This window comes from Garra rufa, chromosome 24 (genome assembly GCF_049309525.1).
Source record: "Garra rufa chromosome 24, GarRuf1.0, whole genome shotgun sequence".
Lineage (NCBI taxonomy): Eukaryota > Metazoa > Chordata > Actinopteri > Cypriniformes > Cyprinidae > Garra > Garra rufa.
In genome coordinates this window covers 9,161,904-9,183,520 of record NC_133384.1, presented here as the reverse complement: position 1 = coordinate 9,183,520, position 21,617 = coordinate 9,161,904, and the positions used below count along the sequence as shown (strand labels likewise).

Below are 21,617 nucleotides of genomic sequence, written 5' to 3'. Positions count from 1 at the left end.
AATTTTCTACCATAAATATATAAAAACTTGATTTTTGATTAGTAATACGCTTTGCTAAGAACTTCATTTGGACAACTTTTAAGGAGATTTTCTCAATATTTAGATTTTTTAGCACCCTCAGATTCCAGATTTTCAAATAGTTGTATCTCAGCCAAACATTGTCTTATTTTAACAAACCACACATCAATGAAAAGCTTATTTACTCAGCTTTCAGATGACAAATTTACACTTATGACTGGTTTTGTGGTCCAGGGTCACAAAAAGGCTATTTTTTAGCAATAGCCAAAAATACATTTTATGGGTCAAAATTATCGTTTTTTGTTTCATGCCAAAAAACATTAGGATATTAAGTAAAAATCATGTTCCATGAATATATTTGGTAAATTTCCTATCATAAATATATCACAACTTCATTTTTGATTAGTAATATGCATTGCTAAGAACTTCATTTGGACAACTTCAAACGCGATTTTCTCAATATTTCGTTTTTCTTTATGCACAGATTCCAGATTTTCCAGTAGTTGTATCTCGGCCAAATGTTGTCATATTTCTGTTCACCAGCATATGATGTGTTACATTTCAGCACTGAAGTTGTGCATGCACTGAATGTAGTTTAATGTCAAACATTGTGTTCACAGATGTGTGTGTGTTTTCCACTGACTTGTGTTCAGTACAGACTCCAGGGCAGGTGGGGCAGATCTCACAGGTGGGCCCCTGGAACTTGGGGTCGGTGCACCTGCAGGTCCCGCACTCACAGATCCCTCTGCCGTTACAGATCTGCTTGTTGGAGGCTAAGCAGGTGGAGGTGTCTAGAGAGCAGTCGCACGCGCTTCCTGTGTAGTTAGCATCACAGATACACACCCTGCACTCACAGCGGCCGTGTCCTACAGGAAAAAACATCACATTAACCACCGGCTTCCTCTATTAGCGGTCTGCTGAGTGATGTATTGGTAACACGGATGGTCTAAAAGGAAAACAGCTTCCTGTTTCAGTACCTCCGCAGAGTTTGTTATTGGAGCGGTCGCAGTTGAAGTTGTCACACTCGCAGAATTTGCCGCTGTAGCGTTCTTCTGGGTTGTCTCTCTTCTTGCACTCGCAGGTGCCACACACGCACTCGCCGTTATTGCTGCAGATGTCTGTGCCGTTGTCCTTGCGGCAGTTCTTGTCTAGGTCTTCGGTGGACACCTCATCTTTTCGACATTCACACTGCCTGCCGACACGGCCCTTATTGCACCTGAAAGGACACAGCTCACATTTACTCACATTTAAAGTTTTACTTTCATGTTTATGGGTCAAAGACGAGAGGAAAATACAGTTAATACCCCATTTTCCAGTGCATTACAATATATTCTGTCCTCTTTTTTCTTATCATCCAGTGTAGCAATAGTTCAGATACCAAAAAATAACAATACATTTTTTTTTACTTTTTTTGTTTAAATTTACATTAAATATTGTTTTTAATATTTAACCCTAAAATCAACAAAAACATTATTTTTAATTAATAAAATATATATATATATATATATATATATATAGAGAGAGAGAGAGAGAGAGAGAGAGAGAGAGAGAGATTTTTTTGTTATCATCCAGTGTAGCAATAGTTCATATACCAAAAAATAACAACACAATACATCTTTTTAACTTTTTTTTTAATTTACATTAAATATTGTTTTTAATATTTAACCCTAAAATCAACAAAAACATTATTTTAAATTAATAATATATATATATATATATATATATATAGAGAGAGAGAGAGAGAGAGAGAGAGAGAGATTTTTGTTATCATCCAGTGTAGCAATAGTTCATATACCAAAAAATAACAATACAATGCATTATTTAAAAACTTTTTTTAAAATGTACATTAAATATTGCGTTTTTAATATTTAAAACTAAAATCAACAAAAACATTATTTTGAATTATATATATATATATATATATATATATATATATATATATATATATATATATATATAATATTTTCCATTAATTTGAAAAAAAAACTGACATTTTTTAAATTTACATTAACTATTCTGTGTTTTTAATATTTAATCCTACAATTACGAAATCGCATTACGAAATTATTTAGTGATATGTGAATGAGACTTTGAATTAAAGCTACATTTGAAAAAAAATACTCATAAAAATATATAACACATTTTTGCATCATTTGTTTTACAAAGATTATTTAAATCAAAGATTCATTTTTTTTTCTAAAAATCAACAAAATCAAGTTTTTTGAAGGAGGTAATAATATTTGTTTTGCATTGTGAAATTATGTTCATTGACATTGTATCATATTTTTTTTACTTATTGTTTGTTGCAAATAGAAATTCTAGATGAAAAAGTGTTACATTTTAAAGAAAAAGGTCCTAAAATGTGTCTTCTTATTCAATATATATTGTTAATTGTTGTTATTGTGCTCAAAAAAATTAACAAAATTACTAAAATGCAAACTAAAATTAAAATAAACGCTGGAAATGTAATTTTTTAAAATTAATTATTAAGTTAAAAAGTATCATATAAGAATGTTTTAAGCTGAGTATTTGCAACTTGCTTCACTTTTTACAAAAACACATCAAATGTAATTTAGGAGATAAAACAAAGATGTGTTTTTCTAAGCAAACGCAAGCTAATTTTGTAAGGACAGACTGACCTGCAGGCTCCACACTCAAACGTCCCGTTGCCGTTATGACACAGTTCACTGTTCTTGATGCCATGCTTGTGACATTCACACTCGCAGATGAAACTGAGCATGATCTCCACCTCCTCAGTGAAGCCCAATGGCTTGATCTTAATCATTTCAGGTTTGCCTTGTTTGGGGCAGCCTTGAGCCGTGATATTAATGTTGAATGATACCTGGAAATGCAGTATAAACAGAAAACAATTTAGAAACGACATACTAGCAGTTTCTGCAGTGGATGACAGATGCATTTGTGTTGCTTCAGCCTCACCTCGTCTCCGATGGAGATGTTCGAGCACTTCCTTCCGTTTTCTCCCTCATTCACGACTCCGTTCTTACAGCGTGATTGATAGGTGATGGTCACTCCTTCGGGAAGCTTACTGTTCTCAAGAATCACCTCTGAGGAAAGAGACTGCGAGAAAACAGAAATCGGTTCAATTCCTTCAGACGGCAGATATTTTTAAAGGCGCCATAGAATGCATTGATACAATATTTTAATTTGTTTTCTGATATCTACATAGAAGGTATATGGCTTAGGTAAGGGCAAAAATTCTCCAGAAATGCTTTTACAAGTCCATTTACAACCCTAGGATTTGTCCCTAGAATGAAATGCTCTGTTATTACCTTATTTGGAAGGTTCATGAATAATAATGAGGAGCTCTGCTCTGATTGGCTGTTTCACAGAGCGGCTCATTTCAGTAGTTCACAAGGAAACACATAGAGATAGCGCATTTAGGCCACGCCCACACCATTGACTTTGTATTGTGGGAAGCGGACTCCTTGTCATTTCTGACTTATAACAAAAAACAGAACAATGTCTAAAAGCTGCTATGTGACAAGGTGTACAGCAAACAAGCTAAAAAACACAAAACTACAATTTTATAAGCTGTCGACCCAAAAAACAAGAGACACAAATAGTTGTAGATGTCAGGGTATTTCACGTTGGGCCATTCAGTTGGATCATTTCTCCAACAAAAGGAAGGTCACATAGACATAGACCAATATAGTTTCTCAATATATCTCCTCCTTTCAGGGTGGTGAAATCCTTTGACATGGTTAAAAATAATAAATGTTTACTGTTGCTGTTAAATTGCCCTCCAGCGGTGTAGTTCTCAGACACGTTGCACTCTACTTTTGTGTTCTTAAACACTCGTTTTTTAAGTTGACAGCTTATAAAAACGTAGTTCTGTGTTTTATAGCTTGTTTGCTGTACACCTTGTCACATAACAGCTTTTAGACATTGTTCTGTTTTTTTGTTAGAAGTCAGAAATGACAAGGAGGCAGCTTCCCGCAATACAAAGTCATTGGAGAGCGTTGGTGTGGGTGTGGTTTTCAGATTATGACGCGTGTCACTCTGTCTCTATGGACGAAAATATATATTTAATAATTATGAAGCTCAAGCAGCTATTAATACGCGGGGCATTGAAACTGCCGTTTTGAATGCACAATAACCATTACTTTCACTTTTGAGATTTGTGTGACATGCTCTGTGTGACGTTAGAATGCAGCAGCAGTCCTTAGATGATTGGGCGATGTAAATGTTGGGGGCGTGACTACTACAGGGTGTCTACAGGTTTGACCAAGTTAAATTTAAGACATTTTAAGACTTTTTAATACCATTTTCAAACAAAATTTAAGACCAAATTGAAAGTCCCGCAAAAGTCTAGCACAAAACTATGAAGATATTTTAAATTATTATTTTATTTAACTGATTATTCTTGGGAATATTCAACAGAAAACACTATTCCAGAAGAAGAAATTATTTTCTATTCCATGACAAAGTCAAGGCTCTCACACACTTTGAAGCCAATGTAACAGTGTAACAAACACGGATTTTGAGTCATGGATCGGATCATTTTTCGGATCAGCAAAAAAAAAAAAAAAAGTTAGTTTTTTCCTAATTACTGAATGCTTACTTTAGGTAGGCTACTTCTCATCCACAGCAAAAACTACTATCTGAACTAAAGTTCAGTAACAAAACAAGAACAATTACACAAATGACAAGTGTAAATGAATACAACATAAAGTTAGTAATAAAATCAATAACACTAGTATTCAGGAGGGGAAATTTAATAATTAATTGTAAAATAACTAGTGTTTCTCACTGCAGGTATTTATTGGATGCTGTCTCTTTAAGGCCAAATGCCCAAACCGAATACTGGCACGCATCTCTTTCTCAGCTGTTTCGGTTCACTGAAGACATAAACGACTGTTAAACAGAATACCAAAACGGGTATTAAGACATGACTTGGTATGTACGTTTCCGTTCAAATAGCAGTTAAAGAGGAATCAATCTGTGTGAATCGCGCCGCGTGCCTCTCTCTCCTCTCTCTCTCTCTGCGCGTGCTCGCGCCAGTTGTGTGCGGCAACGTAAAAACATGTGCTAATTATAAACTTTTACTCTATGATGGTTAAACTTAACAGCTAATCTGCGATTCAAATGCGTGTAGTTGGGCGGAAACCCGCTAAATCTGGCAACACTGCGGCGTTGTCAAGCAAGCGCGTGTCTAGCAACAGAACAGATTTAGAACCTGCGCAGGAGATTCTCCTCAAAACGATAAACTTTTCCTTTTCAAAGTGTAAAAAATTTAAGACCCTTGGATTTAGATTTAAGACAAATTAAGACATTTAAAGGCCTTATTTTAGGACAACGGAATTTAAGACTTTTTAAGACTTTTTAAGGATCCGCGGCCACCCTGTACTAATGATCAGGACTATAACGTCATAGTCTGTGTTATGATGGAATTGGCCTGTTTTTCAGTGGTCTTTTGCAAACACCAGATTTATATAAGGAGGAGGAAACGATGGTGTTTGAGACTCATGGTATGTCATGTCCATGTACTGAACTGTTATTATTGAACTATGCCAAGGTAAACACAGTTTTCCATTCTATGGCACCTTTAAGGAAACCTAATTGACTCACATTGTAGGCATCAACGATCAGATTGATAACATTGCTGGAGTTTGCTGAAAGCGTCCCCACTGCAGACTTTGGGATCAGATTTTTAAGTTCCTATGGAAAGAGAGAGAAAAAACATCCATGGATCTTCAGCACTGGGACATAGGGTGTTTGTTTTACAACCGTCCTGTTAAACTGCAGACAGGAACACTTAATTATGACCTTGGCGTTCGGATCATTCCAAGCTGGGAAACTATCTTGGGCTTGTGGCTTTCCAAATACAGAGAAGTTGGATTCAAACTGTTCAGATGCCTGAGAGTTTTAGTCCCGCAAGAGTGAAATATGTAATATTTCAATTCATCCATTTGTAACACATAGCTATGGCTGTTTCAGTGCAAGTCTATGGGATTTTTTTCGCCTGTTTTATCACTCAGCAGTTGAATATTATAAGTCTGATCACTTAGAAAAGTAACTGGATATCTCGCCTCAACAGGCCATATCCCCCAGCCAAATAAAAAAAATCTGATCAAAATATATTTAAAATATATACTAAATATAGATTTTTGAAGCTCAATTAAATATATTTTTGAAATTGAAAATATATTTTGTATCAACCTTCATATACCAAAATAAATTATAAAATGTATTTCAGAGGCAAGCAGCCTACATTTACATTCGTGCCAATATGAATGTACTAAATATTCAAATTTGTAATAATTAAATAATATTGAATTTTTGGAAAATTATAAAGTATGTTCCTAAAGTATATACAGAGACAAAAACACTGCAAAGATTACTTCTTCTTATTTAGATTTTTTGTCTTGGTTCCAGCCAAAATATCTTAAAATGATTAAATCAAGAAGGATTTTCTAGACAAGTGAAAATTATTGTCTTGTTTTCAGAAAAAAAAAAAAAAGTCAAAATTAAGTGTGTTTTTGCTTGAAACAAGCGAAATAATCTGCCAATGGGGTTAGGAAAATAATCTTGTTTTTGTTTGAAATAAGACTTTTTTCTTACAGATTATTGGCCGATTATTTTGCTTGTTCTACAATAAGAACAAGAAAATAATTTTTACCTTTGCAGTGAAGACAAAATATGTTTGCAAATGGTTAAAACATATCTATATATTTATATTTAAAAAAGCAAAAAAATTATAATTACATATTTTTAGTAATTAAAATTGAAAAATTATACATACATACAAATACATTACGTACATTTTTTTAAACATTTTAGAAAATGTAGATTTTTTGGCCATGTTTTGTATAATTTGAAATACATTTTAAAAATATATATTTGATTTTGTTTTTGCTCCATGGGATGATTTACATAATCATTCAAGCAACAAAAACATGTTATGTGCTTATATTTAATTATTTTTTTTATTTTTGAGCATTTTAAATCCAACAAGCACACTGCAAAAAAAAGGCTTATCTTACTTAGTATTTTTGTCTTGTTTCTCGTCAAAATATCTAAAAAATCTTAACTTAAGATGCATTTACTAGATCAGTAAAATAACGTAAGACATTTAGTCTTGTTTCCAGGGGGAAAACACAAAATTAAGTGCAGTTTGCTTAAAAGTAAAAATTAAAATTAAAGTAAGTATTAAAGTAAAGTAATATTATCTGCCAGCAGGGTAAGTAAAATACTCTTGTTTTAAGAGTATTTTGGCAGATAATTGTACTTGTTTCCAGGGGGAAAAAACTAAATTAAGCACATTTTGCTTAAAACAAGACTGAATATCTTGAAGAATTTTTAGATATTTTGACTAGAAACAAGACAATACTAAGTAAGGTAAGTCTTTTATTTTTGCAGCACATCACAAAGATTCCTAAGTTTTGACTTGTGGGGAAAAAGACTACAGGCCAGGTGGAAACTTTTATAAATCAAAAATGGCTTCTTTACTGACAAGGAATATGAAAAATTCTCACAGGGAAAGAAACTACAGGCTCTAGACAGAGAAAAATGTGAGTGTTTCAGCTTCATACACATCATCTGTGGACCTACTTTGTAAACAGGCTGAAACTCCTCTGTCACTGCAAAGATGGTCTGGATGTTGTTTTCACTCAGTTTCTGAACCAGGTGGGCGATGGATGGGTAATCCTAGTCAGGAAAAGGAAATGAAAGCTCTGTTAAATCTGTCACACATCCAATAGTCTGGTCTGAAAATCACCTGAAGATGTCATATGCGTACATAATAATGGCTCATAGTGTACATGTTGTTTTCTAAGTGGCATTTCCCATCATTGGGAAGCACGATTCCACCTAGTTTGCCATCGCCAGCAAAATGGAAACCCGCATCTGTGGAGAAAACCAACAAACGAGTGACGTTTCTCCAGCCGATGTGCTCCTGAGAGAGAGAGAGAGAGAGAGAGAGAGAGAGAGAGAGAGAGAAAACAACAGGAAGAAGAAAAATGAGGCCAAGGGATACAAAGAGTGAGCTGAAAGTACAAAAACAGACTGAGGACACAACTGGCTATACTTATAAAGATAGTCTGAAAATAACCAAATAAAGACATGGGCCTTTTAGGGTTTTTAGTGCCTTTTGAACATCATGAAAAGTAGAAAATCAAATGAATATGAAAGCCTGTTTCCAACTTTTTATTTCAAATTTCTGACAAATTCTGACAAATTCTTTTTTTCTCAGAATTGTGACTTTATTTCTCGCAATTGGGAGTTTATACCTTGCATTTTTTTTTACTTGAACTGAGAAATGAATGCATAATTGCAAACTTTTTAAGTGAAAATTGCAAGATGCAAATGTAAAATTCAGAGAAAAAAGTCAGAAATGTAAGATGTTTATTAGTTTAAATTTTCTGTTGTGAGATATAAACCTGCAATTCTGAGAAGAAACATCCTAATTGTAATAAATACACTCGCAATTGCCAGAAAGAAAGTCTGAATTGTGAGATAAGAGAAAAAAAAGAACCTTTTTTAAAAAAAAAAATTATGTGGCTGGAACAAGCTTCCATATATAAAAGTAAGATTTTATAAAACTAAATCTTTGAAATGGAAAAAATGTTAAACCATTAATATTACATTAATATTACATATATATATATATATATATATATATATATATATATATATATATATATATATATACACATACACATACACATACACACACATACATATATATATATATGATGCTTTTTTACTTATTTTTCTTACTTTTTTTACTTGTTTATAGCTAAAATATCAAAAAATTCTTAAATCAAGAAGGATTTTCTAGAAAATTATTTTCTTGTTTTCAGAAAAAACAAGTCAAAATTAAGTGTGTTTTTGCTTGAAATAAGCTAAATAATTATTTCAAACAGAAAACAATTATTTTTCTTACCCCATTGACAGATTATTTTGCTTGTTTCAAGCAAAAACACACTTAATTTTGATTTATTGACTTATAATTTTTACATGTCTGGAAAATCCTTCTTGATGTAAAAATTTTAGATATTTTGGCTGGAAACAAGACAAAAAGAAAAGCATTTTTTGCAGTGAATACTTCTTTATTGATTCTTCTTTTTATTTTATTTTATTGTTGCTGTCATTAAGGAAACTTAAAAAAATAAATTGAAAAGTGTATAACAGGGTAGATTTGGTCTGAGCAAAATTTGGATTTGGATATGTAAAACATTATTTAAGATTAAATATACCGCTTCACCACTTGTTTCTAGGCAAAATATCTAAAATTCTTAAATCAAGAAGGATTTTCTAGACAAGTAAAAAATATGTTCTTGTTTTTGTCTAGAACAAGCAAAATAATCTGCCAATGGGTAAGCAAAAAAACAAACAAACTTGTTTTAAACAGAAAACGTACTCGGTTACTTTCGTAACCTTGGTTCCCTGAGATACGGAACGAGTACTGCGTCTGAAAGACGCTTTGGGGAAAACTCCTTTTTCTCTGAGACTGAAGCATTTTTAATAACGCAGTGTTACTGCACGGCCATTGGTTCATGCAGTGAGTAAAAAACGAACCAATGGCTTAGCGGCGGAGCTGCACGAGCCTATGACAACGACTCGCGTCAGATTCCGCCAGAATGGGCGGAGTAACTGGCTATATAAGCGCGCGTTTCGCCATAGGATGTCAGGTTACTTCGACTGAAGCAACGACTGAGTCGTGCGGCTACATAGCATGGCCAGCAAAGCAGTACTCGTTACCGAGTACGTTCCCTTTCGATACTTCACTTGTACTGCGTCTGAAAGACGCTTTGGGGAACCAGTACAATCTCGCCGTTGCTATGGTAGAGGAACGACTAACAGCACCTAGGGGCTACTCCGGGCCATCCTGCTCAATCGGGATAACCCAATAAGCGACCGTTCCAGGGAGATAGTGCAGTTTGGAGCTCGCAAGAGGGCCAAGACATATAACATATTTAACAAGGTACCGGTTAACTGGCTATCCACTTATGCAGAAAAAATCTGATAAGATCGGGACATCCAGGTTATAAAATCTAGCAAATGTGGACGGAGAAGCCCAGCCAGCCGCCGCACAAATTTCTGCAGTAGAAACACCACTGGACCACGCCCAGGACGAGGCAATGCCTCTAGTCGAGTGGGCCCTAACCTCCATGGGGCATTGTAGACCCAATGAAGAGTATGCCAGCATGATAGCTTCTACTATCCATTTGGATAACCTCTGTTTCGTGACCGAAAACCACTTACATACAGACAGCTGTTCCGACTGTCTGAAGGAAGCAGATTGTTCCTCAATGCCCCAACAGGACAAAGGAGGTTAAAGTCTTGGTCTTGCTCCAAGGGAGGAAGCGCCAAAAGAGTGATAACTTGATCTCTGAAAGGAGTCGAGAGACTCTTTGGTATATAACCACGCCTTGGTTTCAGGATGACCTTGGAGTCATTAGGCCCGAATTCCAGGCATACAGGGTTCACTGAGAGAGCCTGTAGGTCACCCATGCGTTTTACCAATGCTAATGCCAAAAGCAGGGCGGTTTTCAACGTTAGAGGGCGAAGGTCAATGGACTGCAGCGGCTCAAATGGAGGGCTCTTAAGAGCTCTCAGTACTGTGGGAAGGTCCCAAGAAGGGACTGTGATGGGGCGAGGTGGATTGAGCCTTCGTGAACCCTTCAAAAAACGAACTAGATTGTTCTTCCCCACAGACTGGCCATCCATAAGGATATGGAATGCCGCGATGGCCGCCACATAGACTTTGAGCGTGGAAGGAGATCGTCCCTTATCCACAGCTCTTGAAGGAAAGACAATATCACTGATATGTCACATAAGTTCGGGTCTGCACCGCGGGTGGAACACCAAGCGGAAAAAACAGACCATTTAAGGTCATAGAACCGTCTTGTAGACTGTGCTCTAGCCTGAGAAATAGTGCTTAAGACGTTCTCTGGGAGGCTTCCAGGCCATAAGTGCAGCGTCCCCACAATTCTGGTTGGAGGTGCCATAACGTTCTGTTCGCCTGTGACAAGAGATCTCGTCTCAGTGGAAAAGGCCAAGGGGCTGATGAGAGCAGCCGAGGCAGGTCTGGGGACCAATGTTGGTTCTGCCAGAATGGGGCCACCGAGTTTTTGTTCCCTGACTCGCCTGATGACCTGTGGTATCAGGGCGATCAGGGGAAACGCGTATAGGAGGAGGTTGGGCCAGTCGTGGGCCAACGCATCCTGATCCTTTGAAAAATAGATTGAGCAATGAAAATTGTCTTTTGAGGCGAAAAGGTCGACTTTCGCTCTGCCAAAGACAGCCCATATTTCCTGAACCGTTTCGGGATGGAGTGTCCACTCGTCTGAGGAGACGTTGCTCCGAGATAGCATGTCTGGTATATGCGTTGCTTTCAATGAACGCAGGTTGAGCTGAGCCCATTTCAAGAGACGTTCCACTAGGGTGAACAGGCGTCTCGATGAAAGGCCCCCTTGACATTTTATGTAGGACACGACCGTCATGTTGTCCGAACGGACTAAGACGTGATGTCCCTTTAAGATTGGTAGAAGGGTTTGAAGGCCTAAACATACTGCTAGCATTTCTAGACAGTTGATGTGAAGGCAACTTTCTGCTTACGACCAGTGGCCGAATGCTGGATTGCCGTCGCACAGTGCTCCCAAACCGAGTTGGAAGTATCTGTCGAGACCATCTTCCTTCTGCAGACCATGTCCAGGGGAATGCCCTGTTCCATCCACTGAGGGTCCTTCCAAGGGGTCAGGGCTGAGACACAGGCCTGATCCACTTTGACACGCAGGCGTCCTTGACGCCAGGCTTGGGACGGAACTTTCAGTTTCAGCCAGTACTGAAGGGGGCGCATGCGCAGTAGGCCCAACTGAAGTACTGGGGATGCAGAAGCCATAAGGCCTAACATCCTCTGAAAGGCTTTGAGAGGGCGAAGGGCTCCGATTTTGAAGGAGGCCGCAAGCTTTTTGAATGGCCAGAGCTCGTCGTGGCACAACAACTGCCCTCATTTGAACAGAGGTGAAAACTGCTCCCAGGAACGATATATGTTGGCTGGGGGACAGATTGCTCTTGGCAAAATTGACCCCGAGTCCTAGGCACTCTAAGTGGCTGAGTAGAAAGGATCTGTGACATGTCAGCTTGTCCTCTGACTGGGCCAGAATGAGCCAGTCATCGAGGTAGTTCAGGACGCGAATTCCCATCTGTCTCAGGGGGGAAAGAGCTGCGTCCATGCACTTCGTAAACGTGCGGGGAGCTAGAGACAGTCCAAAAGGAAGGACTGTGTAATGATAAGCCACTCCTTTGAAGGCAAATCTTAAATGCCTGTCGGCGTTAAATCACTTAAGTCTGATTGTGCGTTCACTGTCTCTTTCTCGGGGGTAACATGGAGAAGAGAAACGCAAGAACAGGAGAGGCGGGGTGACTCCCGCGAGCAAAACAGGTACAGACTACTTAATGTAAGCAGCTTGCCTCTGTGAGCGACGCATACACAAACACGAAGCGGTCTGTAATGTGACAGTGCTTTGCTCCGATCTGCCTAGGAGGATTAAAGCTGCTCGTTGTAACGAGTGCCTCTGATCCTTGCAAGTAACACACGCTGGCAAATCAATAAAGCAAACAGAATGTGTGTCGGCATGAGAATGCTCATGTCTGATCGACCAGCTCACAACCAACTGTTGCTTCCTCCGAGATTACTGGGAGGAGAGAAACATGAGAGCTGGGGAGGCGGGGCGCCTTCTGCAAGCGAACCGGGGCAGACAGCTTTCGTAGTGGAAGCAGTCCGCTGCCAAGCCATTGGTTCGTTTTTTACTCACTGCATGAACCAATGGCCGTGCAGTAACACTGCGTTATTAAAAATGCTTCAGTCTCGGAGAAAAAGGAGTTTTCCCCAAAGCGTCTTTCAGACACAGTACGAGTGAAGTATCGAAAGGAAACAAGATTATTTTTCTTGCCCCATTGGCAAATTATTTTGCTTGTTTCAAGCAAAAATGCACTTAATTTTGACTTTTTTCTGGAAACAGAAGAAAATGATTTTTGACAGTGTGTAAGATTTAAAAATCTCATTATTCAGCATTTTAAGGCAGTATATCAGAATTGACCTGCACATATTCTCAGTGCACAATAAATAAACATTCTCAATGGTGTTGTTTTCCACTCACTCCACAGACAGCCACTTGCATGATGGCATCAAATCCCCCCTCAGGTGAGTCCAGGTTGCCAGATATCTGCTGTTTCCCCACCAGACTGTTGAACTGCTGCCCATTGCTGGTGAGTTTCAGCACGTTTTTGTAGCTGAAGGGGCTGGTGCAGTTTTGGTCCCCTGTGCAGGGGTTCAGCAGCTTGGCCGGAGTCGTGCTGATATACGGCATAACCGTCTTCTCCACAAAAGAACCGAAACCTATCCAAACATGAGCAAAGCAGCATCTTAGCTTGAAATGCATGCCTACTTGTGTGTCTAATGGCTTTGGAAAAGTTAGGAAAGTTTTGATTATGTATTATTTTAACATTTATAAACATAAAAACAGTTTTAAACATAAAAAAATTTAAATTAGTCCAAACAAAGTAGACTTGTGTGTTTATTTGCACAAGTTTTCAGTATTTTATAAGTAATGAGAGGCATTTATAAACAGCTGTCTAACTAACTAAACACATACTTAGAGATCTCCCTGCGGTTTTCTGTCAAAATAAAAGCTCAAGTGTTTAATATTTGAAAGTAAAGAATTGAGCATTGTAACATGCTGGGTAAAATAAAACGATTAAATATTTATTTAGTATTTTAAAATACAATTGCATTATTATAACAGTATTTTTATAATTATGATTAGTATTATTATTATTAGTAGTATTATTATTCAAAAACAATTGTATTACTATCACTGAAGTGGTCTCTTTAAAAGATATTTTATTACCAAATACTGCAACCCTATACTCTATGAGAAATGTTGTCTTTTTTATATTTTTTTAATTAATTATATATATATATAAAATAAAAAATATAAAAAGACAACATTTCTCATTTTAATTTAGTTTTACAAAAATGACAATATTACGAATTACGAAAATAAAACATTTGTTTTCCTGCAAATACAATTGCATTATTACAACAGTATTTTTCTGTCTTTCATTTTTTTGTTATAATAAGCGTTAAATTAAAAAATATATATACAGTTAGTGGTAGTATTATTATTAGTATTATTCAAAAACAATTGTATTACTATCACTGAAGCGGTCTCTTTGTTGTCATTTTCTTATGGGATTAAATGTTTGTTATATAGCAGTTCGAATCGTAATCATAATATATATATATATATATATACCAAAATAATTAAAATATATTTAATTAACAAATAGTTCAACCCTATACTCTATATAAATAATAAAAAAAACTTAACATACTTAACATATATTACAATGTTATTACATGTTTAAAACAACTATAAAACAGATCTACGTTTTTGAGCAAAACTACAAGACTCTCACCTATTCTGAAATCTGAGGTGATCTTAGACATTTCCTTCATCAGACTGGTGCCTAGATTCTTGACGTTCTCCAAGTCATCCTTCATGGAGTAGGACAGGTCCATCAGGTAGTACAGGTCTATGGGATAGTCCTCAGCTCTCTTGAACTTCAGTTTGATATTCTGAGGTTCCCCTACAATTTATTTACAAAATATGTGTTAGTATTCACTAAAGCACTTGCACAGATCAATAAAAACCAACAAGGATTTCAGATTTTGAGTTAGTACCAGATCTGAGGTTGAGGCTGAGTTTCTGAGGCTGGATCTGAGTGATGTCTTCGGGTCGGAGTTTCTCTGCTCCTTTCTTGCGGTTGGTCACTGCTTTGTTCTTGAGGATCCTTTGGCTCCCGTGAGGGTTCTCGATCTTGGCGGCGTTGCATCCTCTCTTCTTGAGCGACTCCAGCTCATCGCAGCGCGCTGATGTGGGCTCTCCCTGCTTCAGAAACTCCTGATAGGGAGAAATACACAAGATGTTGCTGTGTTTTTGAAAAGCTGGATTTTCAGCATCATTACTCCAGTCTTCAGTGTCACATGATCCTTCAGAAATTATTCTAATATGCTGATTTTCTGCTCAAGAAATATTTATGATTATCAATGTTTAAAAGACAAACTATAAAATTAACAACTATGCACAGAAAAAAAGGTGCAAAAATTACAGGAGCATGTATTATAAATAGAAACCTTTAATAAAGAAAATCTTAGAGTTAATTATTCTAAAGAAAATTGTTATGACAAATTGATGTTCAAAATTCAGTAATAAAATGTATTAAAAACTGTCAAATGTGTTTTATTTATTTATAGTTTCATATTACAGTTAATAAGACAAAAGTAATGCTAAAATTATAGTTAACTTAAATTGAATTAAATATATATATATATATGTGACCCTGGACCACAAAACCAGTCATAAGGTTAAATTTTACAAAACTGAGATGTATACATCATATGAAAGCTCAATGAATAAGCTTTCTATTGATGTATGGTTTGTTAGGATAGGACAATATTTGGCCGAGATACATCTATTTGAAAATCTGGAATCTGAGGGTGCAAATAAATCAAAATCCTGAGAAAATCACCTTTAAAGTTGTCCAAGTTCTTAACAATGCATATTACTAATCAAAAATTACATTTTTATATATTTATAGTAGGAATTTTACAAAAAATCTTCATGGAACATAATCTTTACTTAATTTCCTAATGATTTTTGGCATAAATGAAAAATCAATAATTTTGACCCATACAATGTATTTTTGGCTATTGCTACAAATATACCCCAGCGACTTAAGACTGGTTTTGTGGTCCAGGGTCACATATATATTATATATTATTTATTTATTTTGTTTTATATTTATTTATATATAATAAATAAATGTTACTTGAAACAAAATAAATGTTAACTGAAAAAAAACGTCTTATTTTAACTTGACTAAAATAAAAATAAATAAAAATAAAAGCATTCAAAATAAGAATAAAATCTATTATAATATCTCAATTAAGCTAGAATAGCACTGCTTGTTTGTGGATTTGATGATGCTTGAAAACATTTTGATGCTTTTTATAGGTAACAAACTAAATTAAAGCAAAATAAATTAATTAAATGAATGAATAATTATAATAATATATGTTCATGTATTTACTTTTTTATTGACTTAGTTTTAATTATATATATATATATATATATATATTATACATAATAAATAAATTTTACTTTAGCAAAATAAATTTTAACTAATAATATATATATATATATATATATATATATATATATATATATATATATATATATATAAAATACAAAAATATTAAAAAGACAAAATTTATGATTTAAATCTAGTTTAATTTTACAAAAATGACAAAAAACAACAACAACAAAAAAACATTCAAAATATGACTAAAATCTATAATAGTAGCCCAATGAAGCTAGAATAACGCTGCTTGTTTGTGGATTTGATGATGCATGGAAACATTTTGATGCTTTACTGATGCTTGAAATTCCTTATAAGGACTCCTAGAAGAAATCTCAATCGTCATTAAAGCATCACTGAGATGTTTCCATGCAGAAGCAGTTGGATTAAGATTTCCTAGCATGAATGGAATGACAACACTGAGCCATCATTACTGTTCCTGGAAAATCTGCCGTGTCTAATAATATCTCATGTCTTTGAGTCATTTTCTTTGCCATTATGTCTGTTTGGTCCAGCAGCACAGGCAAATGACTTATTAATATGATATTAGCCACTTGTTTATTGAACTGTTGTATAAAAGCAATATCAGACTTATAATCATGTTTTTTTAGCTCTGATAAATCAGCATGAATGTGAGTGTGTTTCAGCACAAATCTGTGTTTGGAGGGTTAGAGAACAGAATGACCATTGCATTTGAACGCTACTCACTGTATCAGTGCACCATCCACATTTAGCCCCCACTTGTATGCACTCGCCACAGGATAAAGCGTTGGCTTTGATGCACTCGTTACCCTCTGCAGAACAGAAGAGACGGAGAGCGTTTCACATATACAGACTGATTCATTTACGTCACTCCGGCTCTCTGTAATGGGAGCCAGAGATGACTACTCTATGTTTTCCATTATGGATAATGCTCCGACCGCGCTGGGTGGAGCGAGCTCTGAGTAATGACTTCAGTATTTAACTGCTGAACGAGAACCTCGCTCGCTCACAAGACAGAACGATTAGTTATCCTCACAGAAACCCAGCGCTTATTAATTCTGACAGAGTCGGACAGAGTTACAGTACACTGGACAGAAATACACTGGGAGTTTACATTACCTTGCTGTGCACTGCTGCAACAAATGATCCCTAATAATGTTGATATGAAAAGTAGCTTCAGGTCCATCTACAACAAAAAAGACAACAATTATAAGCAGTGTATTCAGCTTCAAAACAATCATGAAAATACACACTTATGACCCTGGACCACAAAACCAGTCTTCGGTAGCACAGGTATATTTGTAGCAATAGCCAACGATACATTGTATGGGTCAAAATGATTGATTTTTCTTTTATGAAAAAAATCATTAGGATATTAAGTGAAGATATTTTGTAAGTATATCAAACCTTTTACTAAATTTTTAATTAGTAATATGCATTGCTAAGAATTTGGACAACTTTAAAGGCAATTTTCTCAATATATATATATAGGTTTTTTTTTTTTTAAATAGTTGTATCTCAGCCAAATATTGTCCTATCCTAACCATACACCAATGGAAAGCTCATTTATTCAACTTTAATATAAAAAATAAAATCTCAAATTGACCTTTATGACTAGTTTTGTGGTCCAGGGTCACTTTTATTCAGAAAAACTATGATGAATGTGGTATTTTTTTGTAATACTTGGTTATAAATATGTGCTTTAATATGACTGAATGAACCTGAAATCAATGGACTATCACAACACAACAAGAAAAATGGATGTTAATGATATAATATCACCTTTTACAGAACATTACAATGATTTTTGGACATGATAACTAACTAGCTAAGTAGCACAGGTATATTTGTAGCAGTAGCCAACAAAACATTGTATGGGTCAAAATGATCGATTTTTCTTTTATGCCAAAAATAATTAGGATATTAAGTAAAGATCATGTGCCATGAAGATATTTTGTAAATATATCAAAACTCAATTTTTAATTGGAAATATGCATTGCTAAGAATTTGGACTTCAAAGGCGATTTTCTCAATATATATATCTTTTTTGAACCCTCAGATTCAAGATTTTCAAATAGTTGAATCTCAGCCAAATATTGTCCCGTACCAATGGAAAGCTTATTTATTCAACTTTAATATATAAATCTCACTTCTCAAATCTAAAACTGACCTTTATGACTGGTTTTGTGATCCAGGGTCACTTTTATTTAGAAAAGCATGGTATTTTTTGTAATATATGGTTATAAATATCTGATTTAATATGACTGAATGAACCTGAAATCATTGGACTATCACAACACAACAATAAAATCTTTTTAGTGGGAAATGGGAGAAAAATAGGTTTTAATGACACCATATCATATGCATATTATGACACAGTATCATATGGGTATAATGCATATGCATATTAAGCATGCATATAACATGAATATTAGCCATTTATTAGTACTAATTAGGCACATATTAATGCCTTATTCTATATGACCTCATTCTACATCCCTAATCCTAACAAAAACCTAAACTTAACTACCTCCTAACTATTAATACGTAGCAAATTTGAAATTTATTGAGGTAAAAGTCGTAGTTAATAGTGAATAAGCTTTCCACCAATTTATTCAGAAAAACTTTGATGAATGTGGTATTTTTTTGGAATATATGGTTATAAATATCTGATTTAATATGACTGAATGAACCTGAAATCATTGGACTATCACAACACAACAATAAAATACTTTTTTTAGGGAAAAATGGGAGAAAATAGATGTTAATGATACAGTATCACCATTTACAGAACATTACAATGATTTTTGGACATGATAACTAACTTCAATTTTGATTAGTAATATGCATTGCTGAGAACTTCATTTGCACAACTTTAAAGGTGATTTTCTCAATATTTGGATTTTTTTGCACCCTCAGATTCCAGATTTTCAAATAGTCGTATATCGGCCAAATATTGTCCTATGCAAACGAACCATACAACGATGGTTTTGACTGGTTTTGTGATCCAGGGCCACTTTTATTCAGAAAACTATGATGAATGTGGTATTTTTTGGTAATGTATGGTTATAAATATCTGTCTTAATATGACTGAATGAGCCTGAAATCATTTGATATTACAACACAACAATGAAATAATATTTTTTTAGGGAAACATTGGGGGAAATAGGTGTCAGTGAGACAGAATCACCTTACTATGATTTTTGGTAATATCTTGTACCATGGTATTCTTTTAAATAATTTTCACTACCTTATAAACAGCATATATGACTATGGTTTCCCAAACTAAACCAAGTCATAACTCATGCTTAACTACCATAGTACACTGCATTGTTGGAGAAACTAACTAGCTAGTCATGACTGTTTCTTGAAAACATAGGAACTTTGTCGCACAATCAAACCCCATTGGTTAGAAATGTTGTTAAAGTGGTGGTGAATAATAACTTCTGCTAATTAATCAGTTTGAGATTAAATTAGTGTCAGATTATTGCTATAAATGACAAACATGGCATCCGAGGACTTCTTCCCTGTTTTTGTTTTCTGTTATTTTGCTTTATTTTGCGGACTTCCTTGCATCACTCTGAAGTTTTCCAGTGGAACTAGAACATAGACACACGTGCTTTAATACTCATAACAAATGAAAAGATGTGGAATTACATTTGTATATGTATGAAATGACAGATACTGATTGCACTACACATTAAGCTTTCTTATTTTGCTCAAATGCATGATCTGTTTAGGCTCAGATGTCATACTAACAAGAAACTACACTTCTACCCACAAAACAAACTGTAGTGCACCTTTTCTGATGAATGTTTTTGGAAATATGGAATTGGAAAACAAATGTTAGTAATGACGTAACTTGTGACCATACACTCTTACAAATAGAGGTGCTTCACGATGCCATAGAAGAACCATTTTTGCCTAAATGGCTGCATAAAGAACCTTTAACATCTGAAGAACTTTTCTGTTTCACAAAAGGTTATTTTTGGCGAAAGAAGGTTATTCAGTTTATAAAAAGGTAAGAAAGAGATGGTTCTTTAAGAACCTTTAAGTCAAACACACCTACAGTGAGAAAAAAAAAATTTGATCCCCTTCTTCTTATTTTGTAGGTTTGCCTACTTACAAAAAATGATCAGTCTATAATTTTAATGGCAGGTTTATTTTAACAGTGAGAGACAGAATAACAACAAAAAATCCAGAAAATTGATTTGCATTTTAATGAGTGAAATAAGTATTTGAGCCCCTATCAATCAGCAAGATTTCTGGCTCTCAGGTGTCATTTATACAGGTCACAATCTGCTTGTTACCTGTATAAAAGACACCTGTCCACAGAAGCAATCAATCAATCAGATTCCAAACTCTCCACCATGGCCAAGACCAAACAACTGTCTAAGGATGTCAGGGACAATATTGTAGACCTACACTAGGCTGGAATGGGCTACAAGACCATCGCCAAACAGCTTGGTGAGAAGGTGACAACAGTTGTGGAAGAAACACAAAATAACTGTCTCCCTCGGTCTGGGGCTTCATGCAAGATCTCACCTCGTTGAGTTTCAATTATAAGAACGGTGAGGAATCAGCCCACAACTACACGGAAGGATTTCGTCAATGATCTCAAAGCAGTTGGGACCATAGTCACCAAGAAAACAATTGGTAACACACTACGCCGTAAAGGACTGAAATCCTACAGCGCCCGCAAGGTCACTGTTCAAGAAAGAACATGTACAGCCCGTCTGAAGTTTGCCAATGAACATCTGAATGATTCAGAGGATAACTGAGTGAAAGTGTTGTGGTCAGGTGAGAGCAAAATCAAGCTGTTCGGCATCAACTCAACTCGCCGTGTTTGGAGGAAGAGGGAATGCTGCCTATAACCACAAGAACACCATCCCCACCGTCAAACATGGAGGTGGAAACATTATGCTTTGGGGGTGTTTTTCTGCTAAGGGGACAGGACAACTGCACCGCATCAAAGGGACGATGGACGAGGCCATGTACCATCAGGGCCAGGGCATTGAAAATGGATCGCAGATGTGTGTGACCTAAAACACACGGCCAAGGCAACAAAGGAGTGGCTCAAGAAGAAGCACATTAAGGTTCTGGAGTGACCTAGTCAGTCTCCAGACCTCAATCCCATAGAAATCTGTGGAGGAAGCTGAAGCTTCGAGTCGCCAAACATCAGCCTCGAAACCTTAATGACTTGGAGAGGATCTTCAAAGAGGAGTGGGACAAAATCCCTCCTGAGATGTGTGCAAACCTGGGGGCCAACTACAAGAAACATCTGACCTCTGTGATTGCCAACTTGGGTTTTGCAAAGGGGTCAAATACTTATTGCACTCATTATAATGCAAATCCATTTATAAAATTTTTGAAATGTGTTTTTCTGGATTTTTTTGTTGTTATTCTGTCTCTCACTGTTAAAATAAACCTACCATTAAAATTATAAA

General features: G+C 35.7%; 1 protein-coding gene across 1 annotated transcript in view; it reads right to left on the bottom strand.

The window, feature by feature from the left end:
* The window catches only part of itgb1a (integrin, beta 1a), a 52,116-nt gene that overhangs the window by 10,247 nt on the left and 20,252 nt on the right, over positions 1 to 21,617 (bottom strand). Inside the window, exons 2-13 of the mRNA XM_073830442.1 lie at positions 17,290 to 17,356; positions 16,897 to 16,982; positions 14,732 to 14,951; positions 14,467 to 14,637; positions 13,146 to 13,384; positions 7,778 to 7,933; positions 7,591 to 7,686; positions 5,608 to 5,697; positions 2,956 to 3,096; positions 2,658 to 2,860; positions 996 to 1,234; positions 662 to 884 (exon numbers count right to left, since the gene is read on the bottom strand). Of these exons, the coding sequence (XP_073686543.1) occupies positions 662 to 884; positions 996 to 1,234; positions 2,658 to 2,860; positions 2,956 to 3,096; positions 5,608 to 5,697; positions 7,591 to 7,686; positions 7,778 to 7,933; positions 13,146 to 13,384; positions 14,467 to 14,637; positions 14,732 to 14,951; positions 16,897 to 16,982; positions 17,290 to 17,356 (1,931 nt within the window). The remainder of the gene's footprint in view (positions 1 to 661; positions 885 to 995; positions 1,235 to 2,657; positions 2,861 to 2,955; positions 3,097 to 5,607; positions 5,698 to 7,590; positions 7,687 to 7,777; positions 7,934 to 13,145; positions 13,385 to 14,466; positions 14,638 to 14,731; positions 14,952 to 16,896; positions 16,983 to 17,289; positions 17,357 to 21,617) is intronic.